The following is an 18,683-nucleotide window of genomic DNA, read 5'->3' on the forward strand; positions in this document are numbered from 1 at the left end:
TCAGAACATGCCAGAGCAGGGTATGAAGGAAGAGATGCAGGAATGTGGCCCTCAGTGCCCACCTCTGCTCAAGGAGGTTACGGGCCCATGACCAATGCCCTTCACCTCCTCTCTGTATTTTATTCTTTTTTGGCCAATGGATGTAACCCACGAGCACTGGAGTGTCCTTGTAAAGTCCATCCATGCTCTTCATACTCTCTCTCCTTTCTCCTCTCCAGGATTTGCTGAACGATTATTCGTGTGCGTGCCCTCAGGGCTTCTACGGAAAGAACTGTGAAGTCAGTGCCATGACATGCGCAGACGGGCCGTGTTTTAACGGAGGGACCTGCATGGAGGAGGGCACGGGCGGCTACAGCTGCCACTGCCCAGCTGGCTACACCGGCTCCAACTGCGAGAAGAGGCTTGGCAGATGCAGCAGCAACCCCTGCGCTAACGGTACAAATCCACCGAAACCAGCCGAGAAACAACCAGATCTCCGTCACAATGATGCTTACAGTTTGAGTTCCTGCAGATGAAACCAGAAAGCCTGCGGCGGCTGATGAGGAGATTGAAGGAGTTTCATTATCTTCTGACGTAGAATTTATGAAATACTTTCATCCCAAATAACAGATAAATAAAAGTGCAGTTAGATCTCTAAGGACACAGCAACAACTTCCATCGGGATTTGAACCACAGACCAAGTAACTGGAAACTGATCAACTAAGTTAGCTGCCGCCACCTCAATATCTTGATCATGTGTCCAACATAGAAGGTGGATCAGAACAGTTCTTCATCACAGTGCTCCAGAAGCCTCATAGGGATAAGTCAAATGTATTTTTGTCTGAAAGTGGGCACAATTCATTTTTCCTTAGGTTTAGTCCTTCAAGACAAGAATCTTCTTTACTCGAGTGTTGATGTTCTTTAACTACTGTAACTCTACAACTGTTTACGCCATCATGATAATTCCAGTGGATTCTGAATCAGATAAAAGCGGCTTTGCGTCGCCATGACAATTTGTTTGAGTAAAGTGTTAAAAAACAGCGCAAAATCAAGATGCAAAGCTAGAATCAGCTGTTTCCTGTTGATTGCTAAACGGTTGAAGAGTTACGGCATGTCAAAGACTGTGTGTTATATAGGAGTTGCTGCTGACATGAACCTTTACTTTTTAATTCTCAACCAGGGAGCCAGGATATTAGCCAGGTTGTCTCTATGTGATAGTCTCCATTACTGATGCAGTCCTGCATCCATTGGTGGACGTTGGGGGTGCCATGCCCGCCCCTGGAGTCCACTGTGCCTGACAGTACCATAATATGACATACACTATGAACATATCAGGAATGTGGGCGTGGTTTGCAAAACAACCTGTTGCCTAGGAAATTTGAACCTTTACTTCTTAATTCTTGACCATTTAAGTCTCAAATTGCTGTGCCCTCTTAGTTTTAGATAGCCAGTTAATAAAAAAATACACAACTTTAGCATCAGTTTTGACTTTGATACACATTACATTAGTGCTGCTGTGCAACTGTAATTCACAACCCCGCCATGACTTTGCTGCACAGTTAGGTGTGATAGTTTTGCACAGGAAGGCTTCATGATGATGTTGTTGGGCCAGAAAGCGTCACTTCCTGTTGTGTTTTTTCCAATGAACACCAATGTTTGTCACTTTGACTAAAGTCTAGTTGATATAATCTGAGAATTTCGTTACCAGTCACGCTTCCCTTCTTTCTACACTTGTTTTACCTTTAGACTTTATTAATGCCTGGGTGAAAAAGTTTGCGTTTCTGCAGCCAAAACCAGAATAAAAAAGGTTGAATTATTAATTAAGCCGGTTAACACATGGAAAATGGAACACAAGTGAACAATTCCAGTACAGTAAACTGACAGTACGCAAAAACCGAAACTCATTTATAAAGTGGTCCCTGTATACACAAACATTAAACTAAAGGGCAGTTACTTCTCTTTGAAGTAATCTGAACTGACCATAAAAATCTAAATTAACTTAAAATGTTTGAAATATCACAATTCTGTATTTTTCCAGTTGGTTGTTAGTTTTATGTTTCTATAGCACCTTAAGTCCATACTGGCCATCCTTTGTGTTGTCCTGGGCTCTAGAGAGAATGCAGATTTGTATCCACCAAGGTATAAGTAACTTTGGTACTAAAAATTTGTTATTTGGTTATTTTTGTAACCACAAAATCTTAGTGACAAAGACTCTTACTTCGTTGTCCAAACCATCCTTTCTCTCTGACGAAGACATAGAATTCTCTGTCCTAAATTCTCCATAGGTGTGAATGTGAGTGTGCATGGGTGTGCGATATGTGGCCCCGCGACGGAACGGCAACCTGTGCAGGATGTCCCCTGGCTTTGTCCACGAGTGGGTAGGGATAGGCTCCGGCAGCCCTGTGACCCCGAAAAGGACAAAACGGGTTTGGAACATGAACGACTGAATTCTCTGTCCTCAAACTATTGGTTTATGTCCTTCAGGTGGAGGTGAACTGCAGAATCCAGTCTACTGGAGTTGGCCCTGTGATGTTTTTAATAAAGTATTCTATGAAGCAATGGTTTAGTTTTCCCAATGTTCTGTTGATTGCAATTCTCCCAGCTGTGGATGGAATATAACATACTACCCTCATTGTTTCTCTGGAGTTTGCCCTTGGGTTGAACCAGTTGTGAACCAGTTGTGAACCAAGTGTTTAGGTTTGAAATGGACCGGGATGTGCTGGCCAAAAATTCTTTTGAGTTTCTTAGAAAGTCCGGAGATGTACGACATTACAGTGTTATTCCTTTTTATCTCTTGCTCATCTTTGTGTTTTCTTGTGATCTGGGATTTGGAGAAGAACCAGTTTGGATGTCTAAAGATTCTGGGGGGTTGGCAGACGTATTGTCCTTTTTTCTTCCTACCTTCAGGACTTGTGAGTTCTTCTCGGACTTAGTTCTGCTAGGTTCTAATCAAACTTAGGTTGTGCCATAGAGGGTGGTTGGACTCAAATAACAAGCACTGATCGGTCTGCAGGGGCTTTTCGTACACGTCTACTTGACCTCTTTAATGATCACTGAACAGTCCAGGAGGGCGGGGCTATTTTCCATAGATGGATGACCTAATGTTTTTGTTCACATAAACATTATGTCCAAAAATCCAAAGCTGCTAGTCGTCTATGTAACAGAACCAGTAGCTTGGAGAACAACCGTACCTGGGAACAAGTCTAACACCCCCCCCCCCCCCCCATTTCTCTATGGTTGGCCACAATGAGTGAGACTGGGAAACTCGTGGCAAAGCCACATCTTTGCCAGTAGAAGTGGTTTCTGAACTGAAAATATGTGGTGTTGAGACACACTTCCAGTAGTTGGCAGATGTGGTCAGGAGTCAGTTTTGTTCTTTCTTATGTTCCGGTTATGTCACAAGACCACAAATGTCTTGACAGAATTCATCCGAAGACACTTGACTTTGATCGTAAGGTGAGTTCCAGGTGTGATGCTCTGTGTTGCCCACCAGGGAATCCAGATATTTGCCAGGGGTTTAGCCAGGTTGTATGCAATGGTTTGGGCGACTGATGCAGTCCTGCATCCATTGGCGAGCATTGGTGTGCCGTGCCCGCCGGTGGAGTCCGCTGTGCCCAACAGTACCACCGGGAATAGACAATGTAAATATCTAACTTTTCAGTTTAATACCAACAAACAAGAAGGTATCCTGTTAGCCAATCATCACAAAGGTTTTTTTTAGCGCAGGTCACAGGATCAAGTTTGCTCTTTGCTGTCGTAATGAGCATAAACATCATGAAATGTTTCCTCAAAAAGTAAAGGAAGTGCTGGAAGCAGCAAACCAGCTTCCCTTCTACTGAAAGCACCAAAGTCAACAGGAAAACTGAAGATAGCAGTGATAGCTGGAGGGGCTACAGTAGTCAGGGAGTAACTCCACTCCGCTCCTCCACCCAGACATTGAAGTAGCTCGAAATATTTTGATTCTTCTCTATTGGATGGAGCAAAGTGGAGAACTAAACATGTGAACAAGGCTGGACGTAGGAGATTTAAAAAAGAAAAAGAAAAACAACAAAACTACAAGTTTTTTTAATTATTACATTATTTTTATTTTGTATAAAAAATTGACTTTTGGAGCCAACACAAAAACTCTTTTCTACTCTAATACAAGTCTTTATAGAACATCATGTAACTGCGGTTCATCAGAGGAAGATTATCCTCATTTGGTTGCCTTTGAGAAGGACCTGACTTAAACATTTAGGAAGGGGTGACTGGATAAAGTTTAAGAAACGCCACCTGCCTCGACTTAAAGCCAAAAACCTGCTCTGTTTATTGAGTCTGGAGCATTGACTGTATATAGAACTGGACGGAGCAGCTGTGACATCACCAATAGAAAATGCCGTGCTCCAGCAAAATCAAGTCGAGTTAATCGCCATTTTTCCGTGATACGGACGGCGCCATGTTGGAGCCAGTCGACAGTGATTGGTCCGACTCGGTCTAAGTCACGTTTCTAGGTCAACTGCTGACGGCGATCATGAGTTAGCTTGTTGGAAGTCCACACCCCTTCCACTAGTAGATTATCTGTTTTTATTGTTTAAGCAGCTGGAGAGCACCGGAAATTTCGTTGTCACAAGTTTCTTGTGTAACAATGACAATAAAGGCTTTCTGATTCTGATTCACTGAAAGCAGCTCAGGAGAATCTGTCAATCAAACATTCGAGGTGGGGGCCAGCGGGCACTGCATGCCTTTACTGAGACATCTGATTGTTCAGTTTATAACTTGGATAACAGAGGGGGCAGAACACTTTGGAAGGGTGGCAAATGAGAACATGTTATGTTAAGTAATGCCAGTTTAATTTAATGTTATTTATAATTATAATTAATTATTAGATCTTTTTATTTGAGTTATTTTTGCAATAATTGAAGCATCTTTTATTGATGGTTTCTTAATCTTTGTCAATGAAGATGCTAAAATAAAATAAAAAAATTAGGGGCAATGGGGGGGGGGGGGGGGGGCAAAAAGCTCCGCCCCTGGTCACTGAGTAGGCTGTTCATTTTAGCTTCATATTCTGCTGTATTCAGGATTCAGTGGTCTATGTACCAACATGTTTCTGTTACTGCTTCCTGCACTTCCTTGACTTTTTGAGGAAACATTTCATGATGTTAATCCTCATTACGACGGTAAAGAGCTAAGTGGCTCCTGTGGCACATGGTGGTTCGGGTTTTCTGCCCTCCTTACTGCTAAGTTTTGGATTAGGAGTTCTGTCAATCAGAGTCCTAGAACAGGGCTGCATTTAACAGAAAAAAAATAGGAGTCTTCACTCCAGAAATAGATTTATTGTAACAGGTGTTCCCACCATAATAATAATAAGAATGTACAATATTCACTAACCAGCTGTCTGTGATGCTGCTAGCAAAGTTGCTTAAACAGTGGATTCACAGTTATTACGATATTAAGACTAGTTGTAGTGAGTTTTTTTCATTCTTCATTTATCCGTTGCACTTTAAAAGTCGGACGAGGCTGAAGTTGGCGTCTGGTTTTCCAGCTTTCACTTTGACAGTTATGGGTTAAGGGAAAATCTAGATCATGTTTTAACAGCACAATAAAGTTTAAAGCAGCTTCAGATTTTTTACTGAGAAGGTGAAGAGAAACTGGAAGCAAAAAATCAATAATCTGACGTCCACTTTAGCCTCATACAAATCGTACCGTGGCCTCAGAAAGAGTGGAGACGACTGATGTTGAGGGTTAACCATTAGTTTGAGCTTGGTTAATCAGAATCCGTCCAACCTTTTTAAGTAACCGGACTTCTTTTTATGGAGTAAAACTTGGTTTCTGTATCGGTATGAGTTAAATACCCCAACGGGCAGCACTCTGTTGGTCTGAGGTGAGTAGTAGGAGTTAAGTTCTTGTCAGTTACACTTGACTGAAAAACAACAACGACAGTTGTCCATAGAGTAGTTTTACTGCACCCTACTTTTTTATTTGTCATTGGAAAAACAACCTCATTCAATGAAAAGCTGTATTCCTCTAGTAATTTCATCTTTGGTAACATTTTTACCAGTTAAATTCATTGTGGTATTAAAATATCACAGAGATTTTGGTTTTAGCAGACAACTGTAATTCAGCTTTGACTGAACAACAACACTGAACAAATCGGTGACCCTGCCTCAGAATTGAATGTGTTTGGGGTGTGGAAGTTGTAAAATCTCTGATACCTTCTTGGAAAGCGGCAGAGATGCATGAAGGGGTTGAAAACATTTTTTCAAGCCTAGAATTTCATCATTTTTTCTAACAGAGGGGAGATTTTGAGTTTAACGAAGAAACAAAAAAGTTTAAAAAAATTGGATATCTGCACAATGCATTTCCCTTTTCCGTTCACTCTTACTTTGATTCATTTGTATAAAGTTATTTGTATTTGATTTTTGTCTATTGTACCCATCTTTGGTGTGTATTCACTATTGAAACAATCAAACATTTAACTCAAGACTGTTGCATATTTCAGTTCGATCAGATCTCTGGCTGCTCACCCTCCTGGACATGTAAACTATGACCAGAAGTTTTGTGACCTTTGGTTCAGTTTTAGGCTTTTTTTTTTCAGCTCTGCAGTTATCTCGCTCTTAGCTTTATATGATGTCCTCATAAACTGGACATTCTGGTGTGACAAACAAATCTCCCAGCTGTGGAAAACACTGGGGCTAACAAAGATTAAACAATTTTAAAAATCACCTGTCAATCAAAAGGTCACACTGCTACTGTCACCATGTAGGACAGTATCAAATAAACGCTGAAGGTTATAGATGTTGCCCAGAAGTATAGCTGGAATCAATTCTGGCTACAAAGGAAAAAACAGGTGTTGGTGCTAACCTGTAAAAAATGTTTTTAAAACCTTAAAAACATGTTATGTAAAATGCATACAGTTTACATTTACTTCATTTGAAACAAATATGCTGAACAGAATATTTGTAGAATAGGATTACAGAGTTCTCAAGTTTCGATTTCAGTTAAAGCCTTAGTCACCCAATGGGGGGGTTGAACTTTGGGGCTGCAGTGGGTTTTGGGCTCCGTGGGGGGGTCATAGAGAGGAGCGGCTGCATCTTAAGGGGAGCGCAGGTGTGTCTTGAAGTTCCCTCGATTTTTCCTGCGTGCCCCCTACGGGTTTGGCCCTGTTTGTCCCACAGACAGCCTGTGGGTGAAACCCGTAGGGGCAGTTATGACTCAGGCCGCTGACGCTGCTCTGTGAGATGTTGGAAAACAGGTGATTGCTGCCAACGCGGCAGGATCCCCTACACCACAAGGGTCAAACTCCAGGCCTGAAGGGCCTGGTCCTACATGTTTTCCAACAAACCTCCCTTTGTAGCTTCTAGTTGGCAAACACTCCAGATCCTGGTTATTTCTTATCATAGAGGGGATCCGGGAGGACTTCAAACACATACCACAAGAGGCTGGAGACATTGGATTTGACCATGCTCTCCACTTACAGTATATTTTATCTGCTTCTGTTCAGAGCTGTGGTCACAAGGTTTCTAGCGCCTGTTGCAGTGGCAATACCCGAACCCAGTGGTGGACATCAAATGCAATGAATGCAGAAAAGCTAAAGAAGGTGTCCTATTAAGCTTGCGTGGCTTTTGGGTCTCCCTAGGCATCTGACAGGCATCAGCAATCTAAGCAAGCTGTGGCCTCGGCTGTTGCGGAGACAAAACTCTGTCCTGGGAGTAGTTCAGTTAGGTCATGAAGATGGACAGTCAGTCGGCATCAAAAGGATTGTGGGAAACCACCAGGCACCATCTGGGGTAGAAATTTTCTGCCTGTGCTGTTCAGGCAGAGAGCTATTGGCTTTTACTGGGGAACTTGTTTGGTAGAAATACTTTGAGGATTTCCTCAATCCTGCTGACAAGCCTCCTCTTGAGGGGGCAAAGGCTGAGGACTTTGAGGTGGGGCTGTCCATCACCAAAGCTGAAGTCAGAAAGGTGGTGGAAGAGCTCCTCAGGGGCAAAGCACTGAATGTAAATGAAGTCCGTTCTGAGTATCTGAAGTCTGTGGTTGCAGTGGAACTGTTATGACACATCTCTCCGTCCTTGTGTGGCAGTCAGGGTAAAATATCACTGTATTGTTTAATTTGGTGGGGGGTCCCCTCTTCAATAAGGGGTTAGGAAGGCTGTCTTCCAACTACCAGGGGTTCTCACTTTTCAGCCTCCTGGAGGAAGTCTTCGGACTATTAAGAAGGATAGTTTGGCCGATAGTTGAACCTCAGATTCAGGGACACCAGTCCTGTTTCTGTCTTGGTTGTGGAACAGTGGACCACGTCTGCATTCCACATGAGAGGCTGGATGGAGTTTGCCCATCTGGTCTATATATATTTATGGATTTGGACAAGGGATTCTGTTCCTAACTTTTACGGACAGAATTTCTAGAAACCTCCAACATGCATTGCGCATTGGGTTGACAAAACAATACCATCAGCAGTTAAACATTCATACTGAGTTCGTATCAAACTTTAGATAGTTAGACATTAAATTAAATATTGCTTAAAAGGGAGTGGAAGGAAGCGAACTTCAATAATCCCACCCTGCTCTACCGTAACCATTTTCATTACATGATTTATCATTATCTGGTTCATAACCTTTATCAGACATCTATGCCTTACCAATACACTTTCAGGTCATGAAGAATCCTTAAGTATCAATAAATCACATGGCAAATATGAAGTACTTAATAATTACCGGTATGTAAAATAGACAAACTCTATTTTGGAAACCAACATAGCACATGCAGATCAGTTTTCTAAAATGTTTGCAGATTATTTTCATTAGAAAAATCATGACTATGATTTAAAATAACACTATATCATGAAAAAATAGACATAACACTTTTTCAAAAATCGTCATAGCATATACTGTTAAAGTATCAAAAATGTGTGCACTCCCCCTCCTTCTTTTTATATTCCATCATCCATTTTAGAAGAATAAAAAACACTCACCTGAGCACAGGTGTTAGCTCACCGTTGCACTAATAGTTTGCGTGATTGAATGAAATATTTCACACTAGTTGGTATAAAGGCATAAGTATGTGTGTGGGAACAATATTTGTATTGTGTACATGTTGACATGTGGACATTTTTGGAGCCAACACGTGTGTTTATAACATGTGAGTGTGTATGATCACCCTCCTACCCCCCCCTAATATCCCTCTCTCTTCCTTTCCTCCTTTTCCTTTTCCGTCCGGTCCAACACCAAAGATTTTCAAATATAATTAAAATAAATAAAGTTTTGCCTCGATTCCAAAAGGGGTTTATTCAGACATACCTTTGGTTTGTCTGAAGATTCATAACCCCTCTTGTTAAAGTAAACTATGTCCAACACAAGAGGCCCTCAGCTCTCATCTGTCTGCCCAGCTGTTGGACAAGTTAAAAAAATGTGCAGACTATTTATTTCAGTAAAACAATCATGAATATAATCATACAGTGCTCAGATCAAGTATCAAAAGTTAAGAATATGTGCAAATTATTTTTCATTAGAAAAATCATGAATCAATTTTTGGGGCAAGTGAAGTAATATAATTAGAGATCATTCACTTAAACCATCTTCAATAATTGATTAAGCAATTTTATTATTATAATCATAAGTTAATAATTTTAAGGTAATGCTTTGAAATAAAAAAAGTGTTCATTTTCTGTCGATTGTCCAAAGTTGAGGTCTAGTTGTCTGCAGGTCTGAACTCTGCTGTAAATCAGGGTCACTGTTGGCTTTTAGAGGGAGGGCAGATCCCAGGCGCCATGTTTCTTGAAATTATTTGGCTCTTTGATTTATTACTGCATGTTGGTTCAGACGTCCATGATCAAACACTTCTCAAAACCCTTCATGTTGTTCCCAACCAGAACCTTGGACCAGTCCAAGTCTGGGTTTGACGTAAATCCTGCAGCCAGATGGTCGTTAAGATTAGCAGCAGATTCCTTCAGATTCCTCATTTGATTCATCAGAGCTAGCTTGTGTTTTTGATTCACAAACCTGATGAGGATCGCTGGTTTATCCGTCTCCTTTCTCCTGGGGAGCGGGGGGCAGGTCTCTATGGTATTGAGATCCAGGGAAATCCCTTTAGACGTGAGAAATGATTCCACTTGATGTTCCACAGACTCTCCACCGCTCCCAGGTTCTGAAGAAATGCTAGCGATGCTAATGCTATTAGCATTAGCAATGCTAACTCCAGCTACATTTAGCTTTGCCCAAGGTTTGATCGTAATCCAGTGAGAATTACATTATTCATCCTTGCTTGTTGTTCCACATCCTCCTGTCTTTTCGCCAGAATGTCGCCCCGGTTATCTCGTTGCTCGTTTTTTTAGCTCAGAGTTTTTGGAGCTCTTCCACTAGCTCCATGAGAGGAGTTAGCTTAGCTCGAATGCCGTTCACACACTCCATGAAAGGACACAACGTAGCTTGCATGTCATCGAGGATTTTTTAAATCTCATTGTTGTCACTTGCTGCTTGGTTTTTCTTTGCGCCAATGGTCAGCCCCCTTTTTATGGGGGGGGGGGTCAACTTTTAAGTCCCTTGAAGATCGCTGTGAGAGCTGCCAACAGACTCGTGCATTCACTCGTTACCTCACTCGAGGTCCTAAATACAACTGGATAAAATGGGCGTCCTCTGTAGGGTGGTTGCACGCTCTGTTAGAAACAGGGTGAGAAGCTCGGTCACCTAGAGAGCCCGGAGTAGAGTCGCTGTTCCTCCACATCCAGAAGAGCCAGTTGAGGGGACTCGAGCAACTGGTCCAAATGTCTCCTAGACGGAGGCCCCCAGGGAAGACCCAGGACACGCAGAGGAGACTACTCCCTGGGGTCACCTCAGAATCCCCCAGAAGAACTGGAGGAAGCGGCTGAACAGAGGGAAGTCCCCAGAAGTCTGGGGATCTTTGCATAGACTGCTACCTGCATGACCCGGTTCTTGATGAGTGGAAGAAAATGGATGGATCTGAAAAAACCAGTAAAGGGAAAACAGGAAAGTACAAAATAAAGTGGGGTAAAAAAGTACTTAGTCAGCCACCAATTCTGTTTTTCATCATAGAAACACGAGAGGCCTGTAATTTAAATCATAATTACACTTGAACTATGACAGACAAAATCTTTTTTTAAATCCAGTGAATCTCATTGAAGAATTTTAAAAAGAATTAACTTGCAAATTATGGGTGAAATTAAGTATTTGCTCAATAACAAAAGTTAATTTTAATACTCCCTTACTATTTGCCAACGACAGCAGTCAAACATTTTCTGGAATTCTTGACAAGGTTTTCACATTGTTGCTGGTATTTTGGCCCATTCCTCCATGCAGATCTCCTCTAGGGCAGAGGGTTATTGGTAGCCTTTGACTTTGTTCCCTGCTCACCGTTTTTGTGATCATTTTGACCCCACTGTGTGACATCTTGAGTGGATCCCCAGATCAAGGGGGATTATCTGTGGTCTTTTATGACTTCCTTTTTCCATATAATTGCTCCCTCAGCTGATTTCTTCACACCAAGCTGCCCACCTACTGCAGATTCAGTCTTCCTAGCCGGGTGCAGGTCTACAATTTTGTTTCTGGTGCCTTTGACAGCTCTTTAGCCTTGACCATAGTGGAGTTTGGAATTTGATCATTTGAAGTAGTGGAGAGGTGTCTTTTTGAGTTTAAAAATGTGCCATTCATGCAGGTAATAAGGGGAGAATAGATGAGCCTCTAAAGATGAAGTTACAGGTCCATAAGATACAGAAATCTTTTAAAAAAAAGGAAAAAAAGTTTGACCAAAAATGAAAAGAAAAGATTTTTCTTTCAACTTGCAGAATTGGTGGATGACTAAATTCTTCAGGTTCCACCATTTACAACTTTCAAAACATATAATTTTCTGACATTCAAATGTAAAATGCATGACATTCAGGTGCAATCAGGGTCGGACGTCCAAAAAGATCTAGATTCCACGTCTGACTTATAGATGCGAAACAGACATTATCTGCATGTCCAATGGTAACCTGCTGGAGGCAAAAGCTGGAATAATATCTCTGATTTAGACAGCGTGCATTTGATTCTATCAATGGTTAAGATGATAAAATGTTGATACTGTTATCGACATAATGTGGCTGTTACACTGTAAGTCAAAGACCATGTTTATGCCTAGGTTTCTTTTAAAAAAAAAATGTTTTTATCGCTTTTTTAACAAAGTTTTAAACACACACAACATAAACACTGCCAGTGTACAATTGAGAAACACAGCATAAATACACACATGCAGCAACAACAAAGAAGGATTCGTCCCGAGAATGAAAAGAAAGGGAAACAATAGTCATCAGATGAGTGGCTGGGTTATCGCCTGATTAAAATGATCCATAAAATGTCCCCAAATCTTTGTGAATTTGTCCTGCCGACCAGTCAGTTTGTATCGGATTTCCACCAAATCAGCTCAACATGTCGTTCAGCCATTTACAGAAACTAGGGGAAGTAGAAGCCTTCCAATCCTTCAGAATAATCCTCTTAGCTAAAATCATTCCAAACATGACTGCTTGTTGAGTTGAATGTGACAGCTTCTGAGTTTTCTCTGAATAAGCAAATATTGCAGAACATTGGGAGTTATTTGTACATTGTAAACGGAAATAAACAACTTAATATAATATAGTGTATTGTGAAGTATTCGTTAGGCTGAAAGGAACTTATGACGTACGGGTGATGCCATTGTAAGGTGCACTTACGCTATGCTCAAGTCGTTTGCAAGTAGTGAGTACTGACTATGTTCACGAACGGGTTGTGCATGTGATACATAAGTAGTTGTCTCATTTCCTTATTTCTAACAGTCAGGCTGCAGCGAGGAGCGCACACCTTTTACTTGAACAGCAGTAACGGACTCCCTGGGCTGTGTGTTTGGGTGGGGGTGAAAAAAGCAAAAATTTGTACCACTGGCCTGCGTCTCACCTACTTCACCCTTGCTTCTTGCTTACCCTTACGTGTGGTAGTGGTCACTACGACCTGTCGCCCGCAGCATGAACGTAGAAATATGTGCACGAACATTGTCTCTCTACCTGCTCACTGAAAAGTCTACGACTTTGGTGTTTTGCTTGGGCCACCCGCATACCCCGTTGTTGTCAGTAAGACACAAACTGCATCTGAGAACTGGATGACGTCATCCATTGAAAATGGCTTATTTCCAGCTCCAACCAAAATAAGTCAGTTTAGTAGAGATTTTTTCATGATACGGACGCTGCCGTGTTGGAGCCAGATTATGTCAGTAAGCAGTGATTGGTATGAGGTGGTTTTAGTCAACGTTTCTATGGCGACCACTCTCACCAATCTTGAGTAAGCTTGTTGGAGTTCAGTGCTTCTACCACTGAAAAGACGCTCAGAGGAATCTGTCAGTCAGACTTTCTGAACGTTGGAGGTGGGGGCCATCAAGCTCCACCTACTTTTATTGAGGCATCTGATTGGTAAGTTTATAACTTAAATTAGGCTTGCTGAAATGGAACATACCATTGTACATGTGGTAAATGTATCATCATGTATTTGTAAGGCTAATGTATACTGCACGCCTTTAAGTCACGCCTGCGTCTCACCCACTTCACCCTTACATTTGTAGAAGTGTTCACTACAACCTGTCGCTCGCAGCCGCAGACAATTAGCGTGACCATACTTGCTTTACGGGCTCATTGAGCAGTCTATGGCCTCAATGGCCCTGCGCGCCGTGTACAGGTTTGACCATTTTTTGCCCGCAGAAAGATCTTATGCAGTTTAAAGTGTAATTGTGATTAATGCTTGAGAAACGTTTGATCCAGGACTTGGCAAAGGTTATTTAGGAGTGACCATATTGGTCGATAATAACCAAAACAACCATCTTGAACCAGAACTATTCAAATTTATAGCTGGTTAGAGTCCTTTCACCAAACAGATCAAAAAGAATTATGTTTGGACTGGCAGACTTTTTTATGTTTGTACAGAGAAACTGAAAGTGAAGAACTCTATCCAGAGGAGGAGAGGTGAATGGCCCCAATCCCGATAATCTATCTAGTTTGAATCATCTATGTGGTTAAAGGTAGAGGCGCTGATACGGATAATAAATAACCTCATTAGGTGAAAAATCTCAGAGACAATAAACACAAAACCCAAATGGTTCCCCCCACAGTTCTAACATGTCCAACAGCACATTTAATGGATGCTTTTTTAAAGCCCCATTAATAAGTTTGAGGTTCAGACATAATGGTTGTCTGCGATAAATTTGAGTTGTTTATCATGGCTGGGTGGCATGTTGGGAGGAAGACTCATCAATATCCAAAATGTTCACATTATGCTTCTGAATACTAACATCACAACCGCTCCAACCAAAGAATTTGTAAGAACACATCCACTCAAAACATGGAAACGGGAATTAATACACAATATCTTCAGCAAACCAGGAGAAAAAGGGGTTTTACCACAAAGTCTAATTTATTTAAGATTGTGCTTCTCATCATTGCAGGACAATTTGAGATTTTAAACTATAAAACAGTCACAAATTTTGTCCCTTTTTCTTTTTTTACTCATTACTCATTTTATTTAGTTTCTTAAATTTAAAAATTGGCTCCAAATTTTAAAACTAAATAAAAAGAAACATTTATTGGTGGACTTTATCACAAATCTATGATAATTTTACTTTGGTCATTTTACTTTGACAAACTAAAGACAAGATTTGGCTTTTTAAATGAAACTAAAAGTGGTCTAAACTTGAATTTCGACTTTCTAAGACACCAGGAAGTTGTAAAAATATTGGTGCTAACTATTTGACTGTTTGCTTTTCAAGTAAAAGTCGACTGTGTTTCCTTTGTTGCAGATGAGTCAGTAGGAACTGCTTCTTGTTCACTCTCATACTTGTTATTTTTTAGTGAAACCAGACGTTTGTAGCTTTGCAGCATAAAACGGAGGCTGCAGCGTTTCCAGAGACCATAAGGTGGATGTTTAGGACAGACCCACTCTGATGAAAATGACAATTTCTGATGTTTAAAAACATTAAAACTGCATTTTTGAGTATCTCTTTTTTCAAATTGTTGTGAATCAGGAGCTGATAAAAAATTCCCTTTGACAAAAATCGTATTTGTGACGTACAAAACAAGGCTGGGCGGGGCAACAACCTCCTCCATGTACTTCCTGGTTTATAATGTTTTTCAGGTTAGTTCGCCTTTGAAATCTAAATTATGAAATCCGTTTCCTTGTTCTGTGGGGTGTTGGAATTTCTATCTACATGTGAGCTGAAGTGAAAACACGCTAAACTGGTTTTAAACATTTATTTTGTGTTAGTAGATGTTGGTATTTGTGCATCAGTTTGGTTCTTTTTACCTTTTTACTTACTATAAGTTTAACTTGAGCTGACATGCAAGACATACTGCAACCATTAATGGCAGAGGTATTAAACCAATTTTAGCCCAATTTAAAGTGAGACATTATCATGGACTGGCCTGTTCAAAGCTGAAGTTGAAGTCCGACTTTTTTTAGTTTCCTGTTTGTGGAAAATCAATTTTTTACCATAAAATGGCCCTACGTGAAATCTAGTTAAAAACGTATCTGAGCGCTTTTCGTTTTAAAATGTTTGCATACATTTTACAGATGATGAAGATTCAATAAAACAAAGTTGCTGATGATTTGTGACTAAATGAATTTTTTCATTGAATCACTAAAACAGCTGTATTCAGGCTCAGATCATCATTAAGGGCAAAAGGATGAACCACAGTTTTTGTAATTTTCTTGAATGCAGGGGAATATTTTCTCTGCTAAATTTTAATTGTAGCTTTGCTACAAGAATGTTCTGAACTTTTACAAGTTTTCACAGATCAGAAACGAACGTCCACTAATGAGCCCCTTTTTTAACTGCTTAGAGCTTCAGAATCAGCTGTTCATGTTGTTCAGATAAACGGTCAAAGAACGAGCGTTCTTCCGTGTGGCTGGTGACATCTCTGTCGTTAAAGCATTCAATGCAAATGTCTCTATCTTCGGAGTCGAAGGCTTTTCTTCTGTTTCCTCACTGGCTCTTTTCTGTACAAAGAAACTTCAATTATGTTTGTTTTTTGTTACTTTTGCACACTTTGGGGTTCCCATTTAGTGGTCAAAGCTCCATCTTTGACAAATCTATATTATATCACACTTGTGATCGAGTTCGGCATCTTGACATGCGTCTAGAGAGTCACAGAGGGATGTGGCGGAGAAATTCTGCTAGTTTTTACGAAACTGGAGTTCTTTCAGAGTCAGATTTAAAGTGAGAAGCTCTGATTTGAACCCTGAGTCGATGAAGCTTTAGCTCCAGCGTCCATGCTCTTCAAACTAGCATACCTCTTTGACCGTTTACTCGTTTAACGTATTTCCAACGGATTCTAATGCTAAATCTGATTCTTCAGAATCTGTTGGAATCCCGTTAACTGCATAAACCAGAGTTACGGTGATGGACAGCGCCGGTGTTAAAGGGTTAACTAAAACTTGAGTTCATATTATCTTCCAAAAGCACATATGGGTCGGATCGTGACTGCATTTAACTGCAGCTCAGCTGAAGTTTATAACCTGAAGTGTTCATAGAAGAAGAAAGCGTTAGCATTCTAGTATTTGCATCAGCCTAGTCACAGAAAGTGATCCTGACAGGAGACACGCTGTACTACCAGAGGAACACTGAGACCAGTTTGGACCGTTGAAGAGGTTCTGGATTCGATGCATGGAGAAAGCGCGGGAGGAGCTCGGATACTGGGGGGCTTCATGAAGTCATGGAGAAACAGAAATGCAGATTTGTCATTGTTAGCAGTGACAGTGTGGGTTCTTGTTGCTGAAGTCACAGACAGAAACATTTAGGCTCTGCATCCTTCTCCGGCTTTAAGAAACCTGCGCTGTTTTCCCCAGAGCTCCTGATGACCCGGCAGGGTTCACCTCCTGCTGCCTGCACTCTGTAATTTGAGCAGCCCCCTTCTTGAGTTTCTGCAGGTCCTTGGGTTTTTGCTCCCAGAAAACTTGACTCTGTAATATAGTTTATTTGAACAAACACCTCCAGAGCTGCAGCTTTCCCCCCAAAGATGATCTGGTGTTCGTTCGGTTGCAGCTGCTTCCAAACTTCAGAATTGAGTGTGTGCCTTGTGACGATGTCACCTAACATGCTGGAGAAAGGAGAAGCGTTCTGGCAGAACGGCAAGATTGAGGGAAGATCCAGAATTCTTTTTATGACCAAAAACACCACTTTAAACAGAACTTGAAAAACAGCGTGACTTAAGAAGGGTGGGGACACCTGAACAAACAGACTAAACTAAAGCAACTAGAGCCAATTAACCTAAATGAACCTGAAGTGTGAGCAGCTGTGTGCCGCTCCAGGGAGAGCCACGGGAGAAGGGGCGGAGCTCTCCAGGAGAAGGGGCGGGGCTCTCCAGGAGAAGGGGCGGAGCTCTCAAGGAGAAGGGGCGGAGCTCTCCAGGAGAAGCCCTACTGCTGGAGGCGGCTTGCTGCTACATGTTGAAGCGGAGCAAAAACCTGGTGGATCTCGCTCCAGGCTTTCTCTTTCACAGCTCTTTTATGAATGAAAGAAACACTTGTGTCATAGAATTCCAGCTGGACACAAACTGGAATTATGAATTTCTGTTTCATAATTTATATTCCTAAAACAATGAATTTAAAAGGACGCCATCCATACGTCACTGATTGGTCAAAGTTTAACTTTCAACTTGTGTGTACATTTTGAATGTAGAGCCATTTCCAAATGTATGCATATATAGCATTTTCATTGGAACAGGGTTGCTTCATGCAGGTATCCATCCATCATACATCCGTCCATCATCCATCCATCCATCCATCCATCCATCCGTCCATCATCCATCCATCCATCCATCCATCATCCATCCATCCATCCATCCATCCATCCATCATCCATCCATCCATCCATCCATCATCCATCCATCCATCCATCCATCCATCCATCCATCCATCCATCCATCCATCCATCCATCCATCCATCCATCCATCCATCCATCCATCCATCAGCAGCTAACACCAACCCCCAGCTTTGATGGAACCAACCGGCAGTGGTTCTGCGCTTTGCTCCTGCAGAAACCAGTTCTGGGAAATTAGAAAAGAATTTAGCTTTTAGAGAATTGTATTTGAATTATCAGATAAAGTTTGGAACTAAATGTGGAGCCTCAATCAATCACCACTTTTTTTCATATCAACGAATCTCCTGGTCAAACGTTGTTTTTTTGGAAATATTGAAAACAACATCAATTTTTTTCTTGTTGGCTTGCACTGTGGTGATTAAACTGAAAATATATAATCAGACCTGGAGAGGGCTGTGCTGTGGGGTAGTGGACAGCACTATCGCCTCACAGCGAAAGGCCCTGGCTCATATCCAGGTTGGGTCCTTTCCGTGTGTGGTTTGCACGCTTGGGTTTCCTCCAACAGTCCAAACACATGCTTTACAGGTTCCTTGGCGTCTCTGAGTGCCTGGTCCTGCAACAGACTGGTTATCTGTTCTGGGTGAATGCCGCCTTCGCCCAACAGTAGCTAAGATAGGCTCCAGCAACCCCGTGACCCTTAAAGGGATTCAGCGGGTCCTAAAGATGGACAGCAAACCTGGAGATGCCGGGTTGTAAAGGGTTGCAGTGAGACCTGGTTTTTAGATTTCTTGACAGCGCAGCTTTCAGGTTGGATTCTTGTTCTGTCTTTCAGTTGTGGTCTTGGACGTTTGCCCCACAGGTGCCAGACTTCAATCACATGAGAAAGACCCCCAGTTAGGGT

General features: G+C 41.5%; 1 protein-coding gene across 7 annotated transcripts in view; it reads left to right on the forward strand.

The window, feature by feature from the left end:
• The window catches only part of dlc (deltaC), a 63,280-nt gene that overhangs the window by 30,998 nt on the left and 13,599 nt on the right, over positions 1–18,683 (forward strand). For all 7 annotated transcript variants that reach the window (XR_013647211.1, XR_013647212.1, XM_078929790.1 and 4 more), the window contains one exon: positions 219–435. Coding sequence is in view for 5 of the 7 variants with exons in the window: in XM_078929790.1 (XP_078785916.1) it covers positions 219–435 (217 nt within the window). In the remaining 2 variants the exon portion in view is untranslated. The remainder of the gene's footprint in view (positions 1–218; positions 436–18,683) is intronic.

Source organism: Oryzias latipes, chromosome 13 (assembly GCF_053564925.1).
Source record: "Oryzias latipes strain Hd-rR chromosome 13, Olatipes_Hd-rR_3.1".
In the NCBI taxonomy this organism is placed as follows: Eukaryota; Metazoa; Chordata; class Actinopteri; order Beloniformes; family Adrianichthyidae; genus Oryzias; species Oryzias latipes.